Here is a 16624-nt window from a genome sequence, read left to right as displayed (position 1 = left end):
CATAATAAATAAATAAATATTTAAAAAAATAGAAAAAACAAAACAGAATGAGGGTCTGGGGATGTCTGAGGTCAAGAGTTGCTTGTTCTTCCAGGGGAGTTGGGTTCCATATCCAACACGCATGCTGGGTAGCTTACAACCTGTAACTCCAGCTACAGGAGGTCCAACACCTTCATCTGGCCTCTCTGTTTACCTGGACACATATGGTAGGCATACACACACACACACACACACACACACACACACACACACACACATATACACTACATCCACATAAAAATTTTTAAAAAGCAAATGTTAAACAATAATAACCAGGATAGTACCAAAGTCAAACAACTGTCGGCCCATACATTCCACAAGAAATAAAAATCTTTTTAAAATGTTGTACTCATGACCTGTAGAAAATGATCTGACCTCAGCCCACATGGAGAACCTGATAAGACACTGGCCCCTTTGCTTCGAGGCAACCTGAGAAGGGCTGCCCCTGTCCCCTGGAGTAAAAGCCTCCCTTAAAGCTGTGCTGCAGGACCACATTTGGCTCATTCATTTCTGCTATCACTAAATCAAAGAGTTCTCTCGACTGGCTTTGGTGCTGACAGTTCAGTGTGGGCATGCTCAGACACTTAAAACTGTGAGGATAGCCGGGCGGTGGTGGCACACGCCTTTAATCCCAGCACTCAGGAGGTAGAGGCAGGCGGATCTCTATGAGTTCGAGACCAGCCTGGTCTACAGAGCTAGTTCCAGGACAACCAGAGCTACACAGAGAAACCCTGTTTCAAAAACCAACCAAACAAAACAAAACAACCAAAACCCCCAACAACTTATATCCTCACAGTTTTTGTTTGTTTGTTTGTTTGTTGTTTTTGTTTTTTTGAGACAGGGTTTCTCTGTGGCTTTGGAGCCTGTCCTAAAACTAGCTCTTATAGACCAAGCTAGCTTCGAACTCACAGAGATCTGCCTGCCTCTGCCTCCCAGTAAGTTTTATATTGTGTATTTCTTGTCACATTTTTTTCAGGAGGAGACAGTCTTGCTAAGTAGCCCAGACTGATCTCAAAATCTTTGTGCTTCATTCAGCTTCCCAAGTTCTGGGATCACAGACAGGTGCTACCATGCCTGGAACAACAATTATTTTCTAAATAAGGGCATGCTAGATAGCCCAGGCTGGCCTTGAACTTGTGATCCTCTTGCCTTAAGCACTTTTGAGACACGAAATACCATCCAGCCTACACAGAAAAAAACCTGTCGTGCAGTATCCCACATAGTTAAAAAAAAAAAAAAAGTTTTAAGGAACTGGGCGGTAGTGACGCACACCTTTAATCTCAGCTCTGCCAGGCAGAAGGCAGGTGGATCTCCATGAGTTTGAGGCCAGCCTGGTCTACAAAATGAGTTCCAGGACAGCCAAGGCAGTTACACAGAGAGACCTTGTCTTGAGAAACAAGAAAGAAAGAGAGAGAGAGAGAGAGAGAGAGAGAGAGAGAGAGAGAGAGAGAGAGAGAGAGAGGATGTTAGTGAAAAGTCTTCCTGTGGTGGGGGGTAAGATAAACAAGGCTCATTCTAGGAAGGATCCAACATGCATATCTCAAGTACTCCATGATTCCCACCACCATTCCAGAGACACTGGATTCCACCCCCCCCCCTTGGAGGTTCTGTCGTAAACACTATGGTCAGTCAATTTTGGCAAGGTCTTGTTTTCCTCGGTATAGCCACATCATGGTCTGTCTGCTTTATGGCAACTCTGCTGCTGCAGCAGCCTTTTGTTGCCAGGCAACTACCACTTTCCCTGGGTTATTTGGTGCCTACCTCATTTCCCTGTCAAGATTTCCACCCTATATCAGGTGCTTTTCTGGTCCTTGTGACGAAATACCTAACAGGGGCGAGTTAACAAAAAAGAGGTTTAGTCTGGGTCACAGACACAGCGTCTATCACAAGTGGGTCACAGTCATGGTGTCCATCATCACAGGGGCAGTGTGAAAGTTGAAATAGCCATGATGTGAGGTGACAGTTTTTTTTTAATTTATTTTTATTATATGTTTCTTAGTGTCTCTCTTGTCTGTGTGAAGGTACCAGATCCCTTGGAACTCGAGTTACAAACTGTCGTGAGCTGCCATGTGGTGCTGAGAATTGAAAAGCAGTTAGTGTTCTTTTTTTTTTCTTAAATATTTATTTATTATGTATACAATATTCTGTCTGTATGTATATCTGCAGACCAGAAGAGGGCACCAGACCTTTATTACAGATGGTTGTGAGCCACCATGTGGTTGCCGGGAATTGAACTCAGCACCTTTGGAAGAGCAGGCAATGCTCTTAACCACTGAGCCATCTCTCCAGCCCCAGCAGTTAGTGTTCTTAACTGCCAAGCCATCTCTCCAGCTAGATCCCCCCACCACATCCCAAAGATTCTATAACCTCCCAAACCAGTGTTACCAGCTGATCACCAAGCATTCAAACATGTGGCCTCTAGGGGAAACTTAGAATCCAAAGCATAACATATCCCTGAATCACGAGGGTTGGAAAAAGGCAGAGGTCCAGCATCCAGGACTTCCTGCTGCTGAGGTTGAGAGTAGAAATCTCTGGCTTTCTTACCGGTAGGACCAGAGGTGCAGAGGTGGTGACTTTGGAGTTGAAATGGCTGGCAACCTTGCCAGGCTGCCATTCTATGATGTAGAATACTGAGTTTGGGGCCAGCCTGGGCTACACAGGAAGACTCTTTCTCAAAAACAAAAACAAACAAACAACACACACACACACAAAACCACCCCACATATTTTTAAAACGAGGTAAATACCAGGGTGAGGAGAGTAATTAACGCCTTTCGAACTGTACTGGCAGGTGAATTCTCATTTCCTAAGGCATGAAGCCATTTAGCCTGGTCATAATCTTTCCATATCTTCTGTAGCTTGTCCTGCAGGGTTAATACAAGTGCCACAGATGTCACTGACAACCTCTCTGTGCGCCCCACCCCACTTGGCTAAGAGGTAGCTCAGGACAAGGCAGGATCTAATATGACCTTAGCCAAAGAGCCGGGACAGTTTTCAGTGGCCGGGTGTTCTAGTCTCATTCTGCTGCAGCGATAAAACTGACAAAAAGTGATTTGGGAGCTGGGCGGTGGTGGCGCACACCTTTAATCCCAGCACTCGGGAGGCAGAGGCAGGCGGATCTCTGGGAGTTCGAGGCCAGCCTGGTCTACAAGAGCTAGTTCCAGGACAGGCTCCAAAGCTACAAAGAAACCCTGTCTCGAAAAACAAAACAAAAAAAAAAAAGTGACTTGGGAGGAAAGGGATTCTATCAGCATATGGGTTTCAGTCCGTTACTGAGGGAAGCCAGGGCAGGAACCCACGCAGACGCAGAAAACCCACGCAGAGAACCCACGGAGGAATGCTGCCTGCCGGTTTGCTAGTTTCTTATGCAGCCTAGGATCTCTGCCCAGGGAGTGGCACCATCCATGGTGGAACGGGCCTTTCTACATTAATAATCAAACAATATACCCCCCCCCCCCCGCAACAAGACACGCCCACAGGCCAACCTCTTCTCAGGTGTGTTAACAGTTAAATTAATCAGGATACTGGACATTCCAGGGATCCCTGGTCTTAACCTGAGATTTTACCAAGAATTGGAGTTCTAGCAGAATTTTCTTCTGTCCTTTGTCTTTTTTTTTTTTTTAAGATTTATTTATTATGCATACAGTGTTCCACCTGCATGTATACCTGCAGGCCAGAAGAGTGCACCAGATCTCATTACAGATGGTTGCTGGGAATTGAACTCAGGACCTCTGGATGAGCAGTCAGTGCTCTTAACCGCTGAGCCATCTCTCCACACCCCCTGTCCTTTGTCTTGATAGAATCGTGTCAATGTTAACAACTGTCTTTTAGTTCCCAAGTATAGGCTTAGATACCAGGTGTGACAGCACACACCTTTGATGCCAGCACTCAGGAGGCAGAGACAGGTAGATCTTTGTGTATTCAACAAGTTCCAGGCCAGACAGGGTTACATAGAGAGAACCTGTCTCAGAAACAGAAACAAAAGGCTTGACTATGAAAGAGAGACCCGGGCACTAACCTATGAGAAATATAACCGTGGAAAGCCAGGCAGGAGTCAGCAGCATCATTTGAGAGCCACGGAAGCTAACCCACAGGGCCACCTGCTAACAGTGGCACCATGTGGCAGTGAGAAGTCACAGCAGGCTAAACCTCTAACTCCACTTGCTGAACTAGGGAGCCAGTGACATGTCCCTTTTTGGTTCATGTGCCTTAGGGTTTCCTGGGTGGCCTTGGCAGATGGGACTGATGCTGACGAGCAGCTGATCCAAGGCATTAGATCAGCTGAGGGCCCTGGATTAGGATGCTCTGTGTACATCTTAGACCTGATCCTAATGTGCTTCCCCTTTGCTCACCTTGAGATAAAATCGTAGGAAACTCACAGGGTAAGGAGTAAAAGCTACCAAACTCAGTGTGGAAATTGGCATTGAGAAGGTCTTTGGGGGAATACTTCCTTGGTCCTGAGTTAGACTTTCTTTGAACAAACCACACCTTTCTGGTCATAGGAAATAATGTGCCTTCAGTTAAGATATGGGTCCCCAAAATGCCCATGTCTTTGTTTTGGGGTTTTTTGTTGATTTTTTTTTTTTTGTTTTTTGAGACAGGTTTCTCTGTGAGACAGTCCTAACTGTCCTGGAACTCACTTTGTAGATCTGCCTGCTTCTGTCTCCTAAGTGCTGAGATTAAAGGCATGTGCCACCACTGCCCGACTAAGGTCCATGTCTTAAGGGCCCCCAGACCATGGACTATTGGGAGACAATGAAACAAGATGGTGCCTAGTGAAAAGTTCTGAGGGGGTCTTAGAACCTTGGCCCTTAATGGTTTCTTTTTGCTCATCCTGCTTCCACCATGATGTACTGCCTCGACACAGGACTAAAGGTCAAAAACTTCAAAACACTGTCATAGGAATCTTTCCTTGCAGGCTGACATACCTGATATTTGTCACGGGGGTGGAAAGTGAGCACACCTCTCAGAGATATAAATTTGCAGAAGGCAGGGACAGTGCTCTGTTTACCACTGTGCCTCTGTTGCTTTGTATGATGAAACTAATGGGTTATCTTTACAGCAAATCTCCAAACCCAGATTCAGGGTTGTCAAGGAAGAAGGGGAGACACCTTTGGTATTTCAAGCTAGTATCCGCAAGGTGGAAACTGGGTATGAGTGGGTGCTTTGGTTTTGAGATCAGGACAAACAGATTGCATTGCTTGCCCCAGACTGGCCATTCGTGTTAGCAAGCGGAAGTTATCCTCAAAGTTCTGAACTGCAACCACTTGGCTTAGCGTAAAAGCTTTCAGCTGTGACACGAAGGAAGAATAAACCCAGGTGGCACAAACTCTATTTCATTTTTATCACAGCTAACATCTCAGTAAACAGTTCCTGAGGAGGGGCCTGACTTGACGCTCCTTAAATCTTCACACCAAGGTGGACATACTCCTTCCAAGGCCAGTGCAGAAAGCTGGGCTGTTGGCGCATATGGTGAGCACTGTTACAGAGGATTGGGGGGCATGACTGTGCCGAGACCCATCTGCCGTGGGGGTCTGTACATCTGTCCCACAGGACTTGTTCGCAGAAGAAGGAAACAAGCAATCCTTTGTGGAGATGGACTCGGCCTTTTACAAAAAGGAATTCAGAGTGCGCCCTTGACCTATTAGACCAACTCCATGGGTGTATTCTACCTTAAAGCCTCCCTGCTCTCTAAAGTCAGGAAGTGATGATATATACTTGCAATCCCAGCACTCAGGAGGCTGAGGCTGGAGGATCACAAGTTTGAGGCCATCCTGCGCTGCATAGTAAGTCCTAGGTTTTTTGTTTTGTTATAAACTAGCTAAGCTCCTTCTCTGACCCAATGTGAAGTTGCAGGGGTTCCTGGGGTGAAGCTTTATCAGCCAGCACCCTTTATGATGTCACCGGGTACTGTGTGGAGTAGGGGAATGTGGACCAGGAGCAGAGTTCCCTCTGATTCCTGCCCATTTATCTGATACATACCCCTATGGAGTCTTGTCCCTGAACTACAAAAGAAGTCCCTGGTTAGTCATCAGGCAGTCCTGAGCAATGGATTCCAGGGTATTTCTGATGATCTTTCTCATTTGCTGTTTGAGGAATGGACGGTGGAAATGAGGGGCAAGGGTGGGGCCCTCTGTGTGCTCAAGAGTAGACAGTTGAATACAGTAAAGAAGGAAGGGGCTCTTTGCCAGCAGAGGGTGGGGCCTTCTGTGTGCTCAAGAGTAGACAGCTGAATACAGTAAGGAGGGAAGGGGCTCTTTGCCAGCAGGAACAATCAGACTGAAATTTCTAGAAACTGGAATAAACTCAAAGAGAAAGGCAAGCTCCAGATGAACTGGTGTAAGCCACATGGGCCCTGAAACCCTGTGGAGGGGACAGGAGAAGACAGGAATGCTGCCTCACACCCCGTCTCTTCCTCCCTCCCTGGCCTACTCTTTCCTCCCTGTAAAAGGCCGGTAGCTGAAGTCTCACTCAGGCAAAGAGCTGCTTCTGGTCAGATGTGAGTTGCGCACTTCTGCTTATATGTCAGCGAACTGGCCTTCCTTGTCTTTGTTCTGCTCGCTCTGCCTAGAGGCCCGTTTCCTCCTGTTTCTTTTGCAGGGCTGGTAGTTCACTCAGTACTATGGTGATCACAGCCATGCCAAGGGTGACAATGATGATGATGAAGACGGTGGGGGAGGAGATCCCTTCTTCATGTGGTTCTGTGTGGGCACAGAAAACAGAACTGGGGACAGTGGGCTGAAGACAAGAAAACCATTCCACCTCGAGACACCAAGCCCACTCCTCAGACACATGTTCTCCAGCCCAGGAGCATCTTGCTTCCCTCTACATTTGTGAGATTCTCAAAGCTGGGCGACGGGGCGGGGTGGGGGCTTTCTACCCCGAGACCCAGCAACTGGTGCAGCAGGTACCTTGCACAACGACAGCAATCTCTTTGCTGATAGAGCCCAGCTGGTTAGTGGCTGTGCAGCAGTAGGTTCCAGTGAGGTTCTGGGTGGCCTTCTGAGGTACATCAAGGTCAATGATCATCCCATTCCATGTACACACCAAAGCTGGGGCAGGGTTTCCCTCTGGGATGCACGCAAGCATTTGATCCATTCCTTCTACCCATATCTGGTTGCCAGGGCAACCGGATTCCTCAAACCGAGGCTTGTCTGCAAAGAGAGTCCCAAAAGGAACCTAGTTGTATGTCCTGTTCCTGTCTCACTTCCATTCATAGCCCCCTTTCCCTCTCTAGCTCAAACATTGCTCCCTCAACCCGAGGAAAACACAGTCAGCTCCCTGCTTAGAATGAAACCCACTCTAGTCTCTTCCCTTCCCTGTGGCCATGTTTATGAGATGCAGCCTAGGATATTTTTATGAACTCAGGCTAAGTAACACGGTTCTGTTGGTGAGGCCCAGGGCTTCTCAATGTGCAAGGAACGGACTCAGAAATAAGGATTTCCTCATTTTTCAAAACACAAATTGTGATTTGGAACTTCTGGAGGCTTCTCTCCTTAGCGTCAGCCTCAGCTGTCTCCTTTTTTGCTCTGTCTCCCCGGCACTGGCTCTCAGCTAACTGTACCTGACCGCCGGACCCACTTGCCCTTCTGGGCAAACTCCCCATCTTGTCCCCACTGGCTTTCCTGAGGGCAAAGACAAGCTTGGATGTGCTTGTGTTATTTTCTTCTCTGGACTTTTCCCCTCGGCTAATGAAGCAACTAGCCAAGAAGGGAGACGAAGTGTCCTGCCTCGCCGAGGACCATCGGGCCTCCACTCACATAAGACATGAAGCTGCATCTCAGTGGTTTTGAGCAGTCGCTGGCCCTGCACCTCCAAGGAGGCCTCACAGGAGATTTTCCGGCCATCGTCTTCCTCCCTGACAGTAAAGAGGAGCCAGGCAGGCTCGCCGGGAGCAGAGATGTTTGGGGCTCCCTGAAGTCGAAGAGTGGGGGTAGGTGATGTTAACACATGACCCGAGCAGGTGACATTAACATCCGTCCCTGCCAGAGGGTAAGTGTCTTCAACCTCCAGAACTGGGGGAGGGAAACCTACAAAGAAAGGAAACGGAACAGTGGACACATTTTCAAGCTGGTGGCTACCCCTGTCCTCTTGTTGCTGGAGGTCTCCCTTGGGTAGACAATGACAGAAGGGTGACTTTGCATAGCATTAGTGCTTCTGGGAAGGCTGAAGAGAGGGACCAACAAGATGGCTGGAGAGGCCGGGCGGTGGTGGCGCACGCCTTTAATCCCAGCACTCGGGAGGCAGAGGCAGGCGGATCTCTGGGAGTTCGAGGCCAGCCTGGTCTACAAGAGCTGGTTCCAGGACAGGCTCCAAAGCTACAGAAAAACCCTGTCTCAAAAAAACTTAGAAAAAACTTAAAAAGATGGCTGGAGAACTGAGAGCTTCCCTTCCAACATCTGCCCACATTTGGCTGTGCCTCTCCTGCGAGGACAGCAAGATGTCTTCTCATCGTACAGGTTTCTTACTCATCTCAAATGCTTATTCTAGAATGAAGTTCAAGCATCCACAATCACCCAGTCAGCAGGATAGGTTAGGGAGAGGGCTGAGGACAGAGGCCACATGGAGCTTCTGTCACAATGCAGGTCCTTAACCACCTCCATCAGAAAGATGAAAGCCAACATTGACTTAAGAAGACACCCAGCAAAGGTTAGTCAGATAATATCTACAGCCAAATCCACAGGGAAGAGAGGCGGTCACGTACTGTAGACATGCACTGCTTTCCTGACTCTCTGCTCCACTGGACCCAGAGACACAAGGCAGGTCAACTCCTGGTCACCGGTCTCCATGGCCCGAATGGTGGTGCTGGCCCACGCTGCATCTCCCTTCCAGGAGGAGAAGGGGCTCAGCTCCTGGCCTTCTAAGAACATTCGGAAGACAGCTTCCTGGGCAGGAAACACCCTAGTCACCTCACAGCTCGTGGTCTCCGCCACCCCAACCTCCAGGAGTGAAGACACCCCGATCTGGGGACTCTGAGAGAATTCTGCCAAGTAAGGGGGAAAAACAAAGAAAGAAGGAAAGCTATAAGTCATGTGTCACCTAGAACACCGTGGAAGAGAACGGGGCTGAGGGTGAATTAGAGGTGGGGTGCAGTTACTCCCTTCTTCTAAACCAGTGGGAACAGGGTCCCCAAAGGCCAAAACAGGCCCTGGGTTCTCTCCATGCCTGGATTCTGACTCACCAAAGATCCGGAGTTCCTTGGTGGCTGACCTGCCATGAAGCAACCTCCCACCTTGTGGGCTCAGGTCCAGTTCTGCTTGGCAGGAGAAATTGCTCCTGTCATTCTCCCGCTGGGCTCTGACATTGACAGTGACCTCGGCTCTTTGGGATGCCACAGAAAAACTTCTCCTGAAGTCCTTTCTGTGCAGTTCTCGGCCGTCCTGGAGAAGGGTAAGGGTGAGGCTCTGCAGGGGTGCCACAGTAGGCACGTGACACTTCACTGTGAAAGCCTCATCCATGGCCACCCACTCCGGCTGCAAGTCCAGGATCACCTGCTCCGGGGGCTCTTTAAGACAAAAAGACAAGCCTTGGTGAGGGGCCATTCACCTCCAGACAGAAATGACATGGCAGAAGGTGACCACCACCCTTAAGGTTTCATGCGATAAGTTAGCCTTCCAGCTCTCTGTCCATCAAAGGTGGCCATGGCCTAGAACTGTGACAGCCAAAAGGAAGTCCCTTGCTTTGAATTTTCCTGCCATTCTGGAACATTCTCTCTCTTATCAGTGATGTTTCAGAGGCACAAGAAGCTTGGGGGAGGCACTCTTCCACTCATTCCTATCTTTACAATGCAAGATGGCTCCCTGTAGGACCCTGTTTACCAGTCCCGACACCTCAGAACCTCCCTTTCTGCAGAGCAGCTCAGGAACTGCCTACACCACAGGCTTCTTTCTCTGACTACCCCAGCTGAAGACTGTCCTTCCTGCAAGCCCTGGCTATCTTAAGAGCTGGCAGCAAATAAGCCAACACGAATCTTACACTTGTCTGATCACTCAGAAACTCCCCATGGAGTCTGGGCATTCTTTTTTTTTTTTTTGATTTTTTTCGAGACAGGGTTTCTCCGTAGCTTTTGGTTCCTGTCCTGGAACTAGCTCTTGTAGACCAGGCTGGCCTCGAACTCACAGAGATCTGCCTGCCTCTGCCTCCCGAGTGCTGGGATTAAAGGCGTGCGCCACCACCGCTGCCGGGCCTAGTCTGTGCATTCTTAAGCTTGTCTCACGGCTAATGGTGGAAACTCAGAAGACAGCCTCTTCAAAAGCAGAGACTCCTGACAGTATGGCTGAGTCTTTACCTGGTGGGTGGAGGGCGGAGGGTGTAATTCTTTCCCCTAAGTAAAATCCCTGTCTAATTCTTCTCTAAAGAAAATGCATTCTGCCTGGCGGTGGTGGCGCACGCCTTTAATCCCAGCACTCAGAAGGCAGAGGCAGGCGATCCCTGTGAGTTTGAGGCCAGCCTGGTCTACAAGAGCTAGTTCCAGGACAGGCTCAAAGCTACAGAGAAACCTTGTCCTAAAAACAAACAAACAACGAAGAAGGAGGAGAAGAAGGAGAAGAAGGAGAAGAAGGGGAAGGAGGAGGAGGAGAAGGAGGAGGAGGAGGAGGAGGAGGAGGAGAAGAAGAAGGAGCTGCATCCCTGTTTCCCCCTCCTCTCTTCATCTGGGCCTCCACTCTACTCACGGTACACGGTGATACGGATCACTGAGTCCTTCTGGACCCCTGCACAAGAGAAGAAGCAGTGCAGGACAGAGCTCTCTGTGATGTCCTCCAGGACAAACTCCTTCCACTGAGGCCCTTTGCCCAGCTGGCTTTTCCTGAAGAAGGTCTCGATTCCACTGGGCCCCGGGTCTGGGCAGGTGGTGCTGCAGTTGACAGTTAGGGACTGTCCAAACTCCACCAGGGCCTGATTTGGCCAAACAGACACTTCAAACAGCTCTTCTGTGGTCCCTGAAATGAAGCCCACGGATCAAGAACGCTGGTGAAGACCAGGAGAGGCAGCACGAACACAGTCCACTCTCTCCATCGGGTCTAGGCTGGACAAAGAGGGACCCTGCTCAGGGATCTGGAGAATAAGCCCTTTAATCAACACGCGAGAGCCTTGATCCCAGCCTCATTCCCATCTTTGTCCTGGGGACTACATTTTCCCACAGAGTCTAAGGAGGCATTAACAGTCATGCCTGGAAAAGCTTCCCGAGGCCTTAGCAGCTCTCTGGGCTCAGCCACTAACACCCTGCTGGGGTCTCTGCGCTTCTACTGCCAAGCAGTATTTCTCTGAGATGATAGTGAAGGACTACCTTCACCAGAATCGTCTGGAATGATTGTAAAACTGAAGAGCCCGGCTCCACCTTAGACAGAGTGACCACCCTGTAGTGAAGGCGGGACCTGGAAATATGCCTGAGAACAAAACAAGCCTCCTGTGAACCCTTCCATACACAAATCCATGAGAACTAACGCTGCCAGGGAAGCCCATGCTCACTTATCATCTCCCATAGAGTCTCTACATCTTCTCAGAGATTGCTCCATTCTGCTTTGCAATGCTGTGAAAAGGAATTTTTCAGTGTTCGCAAGTTTAGCCTACATCATGATTTGGATCTTGAATGTGCCCATGCTAGAAGCTTGTTGCCAGCCTGTGGCACTAGGGAAGGTGGTAGGACCTTTTAGAAGGCTGGGCCAGTGGAGAGAGTCCTGCACATACGTCTATGCACCAAGTGCATGTGTGGTCAGAGAGGATGTGGATCCCCTGGAACAGTACAGAATGGTTGCGATGGCCACACAGGTCCCGAGAACCAAGTCTAGGTCCTCTGCAAGAGCAATCTTGCTCTTAACTGCTGAGCCATCTCTCCAGTCCCAAGGAAAGTAGTTTGGAGATAAAGAAGGAGCTGGGGATATGGCTTACCTGGTCCATTGCTTGCCTAACATGCACAAAGCCTTGAGTTGGATCCCCAATATAAAACTGTCATCGTGGCATATGCCTATAAGCCCAACACTCAGGAAGTAGAAGTAGAAGCAAGAGGATCTAAAGTTCACGGTCATCCTTGGCTACTTAGGGAGTTTGAGGTCAGCCTGGGGTATGGACCTTGTCTCTAAATAAATAAAATTTTAAACTTTAAAAAAATAAAATGACAGCAATAAAGCCCACTGAGGCTCACCACACGCATAGCCCATCACCTACAGACAGAGCATGAGTGGATTGTTCAGCACAGGACCCCAGTGGGTGGATCTTCCTGCTCCAGTCACCATACCCTGAGAGAATCCCCTACAGGCACACGCAGAGGCCCATCTCCAGGGTGACCCTAGATCCATCAGGAAGACAGCTGAGTTTAACCACCACCTCATCCCCCTCTGCACAATCAACCAGGTGTGTCCTGGCATGTAGTGACTAAAGAAACCTTTCTAGGTAGCCTCACCTGGACAAGGGGTCAAGGCCAGCAGGGTCCAGACACCAAGCAGAAGCATTTTCATTCTTGGGAGAAAGCCCAAAAGCTGGGGAAAGAAAAGAAAGAATCCTAGAGAGAGATTTTTTTTTCTCGTTACATTTTCATAAAAATTTTATGTGTGTGAGTGTTTTTCCTGTATGTGTGCCCGTGCACCTCATGTGTTCCTGGTGCTGATGAAGAAGGCATTAGATCCCCTGAGACTGGAGTTACAGATGGTTGTGAGCCACCATGTAGGCTCTGGGAATCCAACACAGGTCCTCCGCAAGAGCAAACAGTGCTCTTAACCTCTGAGTCATCTCTCTAGTCTGGAGAATATTTTTATAAATAAAAATGTACAAAAGGAAGCCATTGCTGTAGTGTCTGCCATCCCCCTTCGGTTTTGTTTTTATTTTGAGACAAAGTCTCAGGTAGCAGGGACTGGCCCTGAATTCGCTAAGTAGCTGTGGATGACTTTGAATTCCTGATCTTCCTGCCTCTGCCTCCCCCATGCTGGGATTACAGGAGTTCACACACTCCAGCTCCTAGACTGGAGGAGCCGACCTAACATTGATGGGCTCCAGACTCTGGGATCCTCCCCTTCCGCTTATATTCAAGGGTTTTGTGCTGTTTCTCATAAGTGGGAGACACATTCTGCCCTTTGCTTCTTCTCTGTGCCTGAGAGTCACCCCCCCCCTCCACGCACTGTTCATCTCTGTGTGAGGTCTACTGACCCTCCGCTCAGGCCTCAGCACCCACAACTTCCGTCCACGCTACTGTTTTCCTTTCCCATAGGATGCATTGCCTCTAACGCATTTATGTCGGCCTGGCTCCGTGTCACCAAGGAGAAAACCCAAATTGCCCCCTAACTTTATTTGTTCTCAGTTAACTTAAGAATCACAAGTTTGGAAGACCACACAGCTTAGGGATACAGAGCAAGTCTCCCGGTAGCTCTACTGTAGATTTTAGCGGTGACAGGTGAGCTGGGATTGGTTACCTATGTTATTTATTTATTTTAACATCCTGAAGGCTGCTTCTGCTGAAAACACTCTGCACTTCAGACTTGAATCAGTGTTGCATGCAGACAGGTGAAAAACATTTGAAAATGCTTTAGTCCAAAATTATAGTACAGGGTTAATTTGACCTAGGCCCCATCCTCCCTTAAGGTCACCTACAGCATCAGCGACTAGAATCATCAGACCATGAAATTAGCAGAGAGGCAGCCCAGGCATCACCTCGGACCCAGAAAACAGAGTCATCACCACCCGGCCCCAGATCCCTTCCTTCATCTCTAACACCTCGCTCCCTAGAGTTGAGAAGTTGATTTCACGCAGATCTTTGGCCACTAAAGATCTCTCTTGACACTGGCTGCGGGATGCAGTGGGGTATTGGTATGCCAGGAACATTTTCCCAAGTTTCCCGAACTGTGTCTCTCTCCTTGGGACTGTAAGCACCATGAAGGCAGGGCGGGCCTTTTGTTTTATCCACTGCTGGGTCCCAAGGGACTGGAACGGTTATAGTCTGCAATTACCAGTAGCTGAACCAAAGAAAATATAAGCTAATAGTGCGGGCACAAGCACTTGGATGGGGGACAAAAGGCTGGTAAGGAGGTTCCCTATAGCTGGGAAAGGGGCGTGCACACAACTGGGCTTGAAGGCATTTAAAGACAGACATTATCTAAAACATTTAAAATATATGGGGGAAACAAACACTTCCAGGCGTGCTGGCCAACTCCCCCACCGATCGATCCTCTACTGGATTTCACTGGTAGAAACCAGCAAGAACCCAAGCAAACCAAATAGGACCCAAATCCTCACTGAGTCGGAGCTGTCCGCTTGTCCCTCTTGCCTCCCTGGCCGCTCTTCTTCGATGCTCGGGGACCACAGACTGAAGAGCTGCATTGTCACCGCGCTCGAAACCGTTGCGTGCTCCAACCGTTGGGTCCGCGCTCCTGGCGGGGGCGCTCTGCGCCGGTGCTGCGCCCAGGAGTCCCCAGATCTGCCCGGAAACTCGTGACGTTCACGCAGACTCTCAACAGGGTTGGCTGAGAGAAGACGCGCCAACAAGTAGCTTTAAAGACAGGATGGGTTCTATCTTAAAAGACAGAAGAGTAGGGAAGCCGGCTCCCTCTTCAAAGAGAGCACAGATTTGACTCAAGACAATCGCTGCTGAGCCTGGCTTGGTGGTGCAGACCCGTCATCATTGTTTGTGGGAGGTGGCGGCAAGAGAAATATGAGTTTAAGATCATTCCTTGGCTACAGGGGCGGTCTAGGCCCTCCTGTGTTATACAAGACTCCGACTGATTGATTGATTGACTGATTTAAAGCTGATCGCTTCTAAATAGAAAAGAAATGATGGTTGTAAAGAAAGGATCTTTTAAAATAAAGTTATTTTTATTTAGGCTTATGGGGATGTAAACCTTATGTATACAGATGCTTTCGGAGGCCAGAAGTGGGTACCAGATCCTCTGGAGGAGTTATAGGCATTTGTGAACCACCTCAAGGGAACTGAAAACTGAAGGTCCTATGGGAGAACAATAAGTGCTCTTTTTATTTTATTTTGGTTTTTCGAGACAGGGTTGTTTTTTTTTTGTTTGTTTGTTTGTTTGTTTTTTCGAGACAGAGTTTCTCTGTAGTTTTGGAGCCTGTCCTGGAACTAGCTCTGTAGACAAGGCTGGTCTCGCGAACTCACAGAGATCCGCCTGCCTCTGCCTCCCGAGTGCTGGGATTAAAGGCGTGCGCCACCACCGCCGGCCTTCGAGACAAGGTTTCTATGCCTAGCCCTAGCTGTCCTGGACCAGGCTGTGTCTGCCTCCTAAATGCAGGGATTAAAGGCCTGCACCAGCACCCCTGGACAGTAAGTGCTCTTAACCATTGAGTCATCCCTCCAGCCCCAGGAAAGGATCTTTAAACAAAACTAAAGAAAATCTTTCCCCCTTGGCTGTTCATCTGTTGGTTCCACCTGAATGCAGAAGTTAGGCAGCTCCAGTCTTGCTTTGAGTGATGTGTCTCCTGAACTCTAGAGTTTACCTCAAAATTCCGGGCTCCCCAGCTACTGTCTGGTTCCCCTCTCCCAGGGTATGTGTGCCAGATAGTAATTCAATGGGACTTTGGCAAGATTCAAAATGTCCTTTTTAGTCCACTGACCCTAGAGTGTGTGTGTGAGTGTGTGTATGTGTTGTTACTGTTTGAAACTGGCTCTCAAATTCCCAGTGTTCCAGAAACTGACCTTGTGGTGATCCTCTTGCCTCTACCTCCCAAGTGTTGGGATTACAGGCATACATCACCACCTGTCTCCCCTCCCCTCCCCCATTCCTACATCCCTCCCTCCACTTACAAAATGGCCTGAGTGCTCAGAAAAGCCTAGAAGACAGAGACGGTGAGGATGGCCATGGGGGGGGGGGGCGGGATAAGAAGACAGGGAAAATTCCAGAGGCAGTGACATTGGAGTTGGCCCTGAAGGATAAACTGATGCTTGCCCCACAGAGAATTGAGAAGAGCAAGAATGTATTTAATGAATATGAACTGGGTTAGTTTTGTACCACATATGGTTTAGAAGGGTATGGCAGGCGCAAAGCCTCTGTCTGAGGAGCTACAGTTTCTACTGAATTGTAGACGAAAGGAAACCTCAGCTATGACAAGTGAGAAATGAGGTGTGTTCAGGGAAGGTGAGCTGAGCGTGACCTGATAGGAGAATACTTGGGCAGTTGGTAGAAAATAAAGCTAGCTACTTGTGGACAGATAGTAAAGTCAACCACGCCACACTAAGCCATTTAGACAGGCTCTTCCGTAAGGTAGTGGCTTTTAGACAGTCTAGACCCTGTGGTCACTCAGTACACACAGCAAGGCAGAGTTGCTTGCAAAGTAGGGGTGGAAGGGAAGGAGGAAAGCACCCCACTCTCCTATACCAAATTCAGCTCAAAGCTCCTGAGCCATTGCTGAGAGAGCCAGAGAAACACGTTTGGAGGTTCCCTGCTGAAGACAAGTGAGAGCACCTGCGTTAGTGGAAGGAAGTGCTCTGGTTTGATGTCTGGGGGTAAGGGGATGCCAGGGAGGATTGGGTAGGATAACCAATGGGAGGGGTGGAACAGTTGAATGGGAAGGAAGACACGTTGAGGATCCAAAAAAGATTTGGTAAAACACAGACAGAACTCAGTAACGCAGGATGGGGGGGGGGGGGG

General features: G+C 48.9%; 1 protein-coding gene across 1 annotated transcript; it reads right to left on the bottom strand.

Annotated features, from left to right (window-relative positions):
• Nucleotides 1-6505: 6505 nt before the first annotated feature.
• On the bottom strand, nt 6506-12493 carry LOC126514987 (intercellular adhesion molecule 5-like). Its single transcript, XM_050164279.1, is given in 8 exon segments — nt 6506-6653; nt 6655-6739; nt 6950-7192; nt 7799-8068; nt 8743-9021; nt 9220-9543; nt 10712-10978; nt 12439-12493. Coding segments are annotated over 8 exon segments (1671 nt in total).
• Nucleotides 12494-16624: the final 4131 nt, after the last annotated feature.

The sequence above is a fragment of the Alexandromys fortis genome, unplaced genomic scaffold (genome assembly GCF_014885135.2).
Source record: "Alexandromys fortis isolate MF-2015 unplaced genomic scaffold, M_Fortis_MF-2015_v1.1 scaffold_156, whole genome shotgun sequence".
NCBI lineage: Eukaryota > Metazoa > Chordata > Mammalia > Rodentia > Cricetidae > Alexandromys > Alexandromys fortis.
Note: the sequence above shows the minus strand (reverse complement) of the source record. Positions and strands in the feature narration are given on the sequence as shown.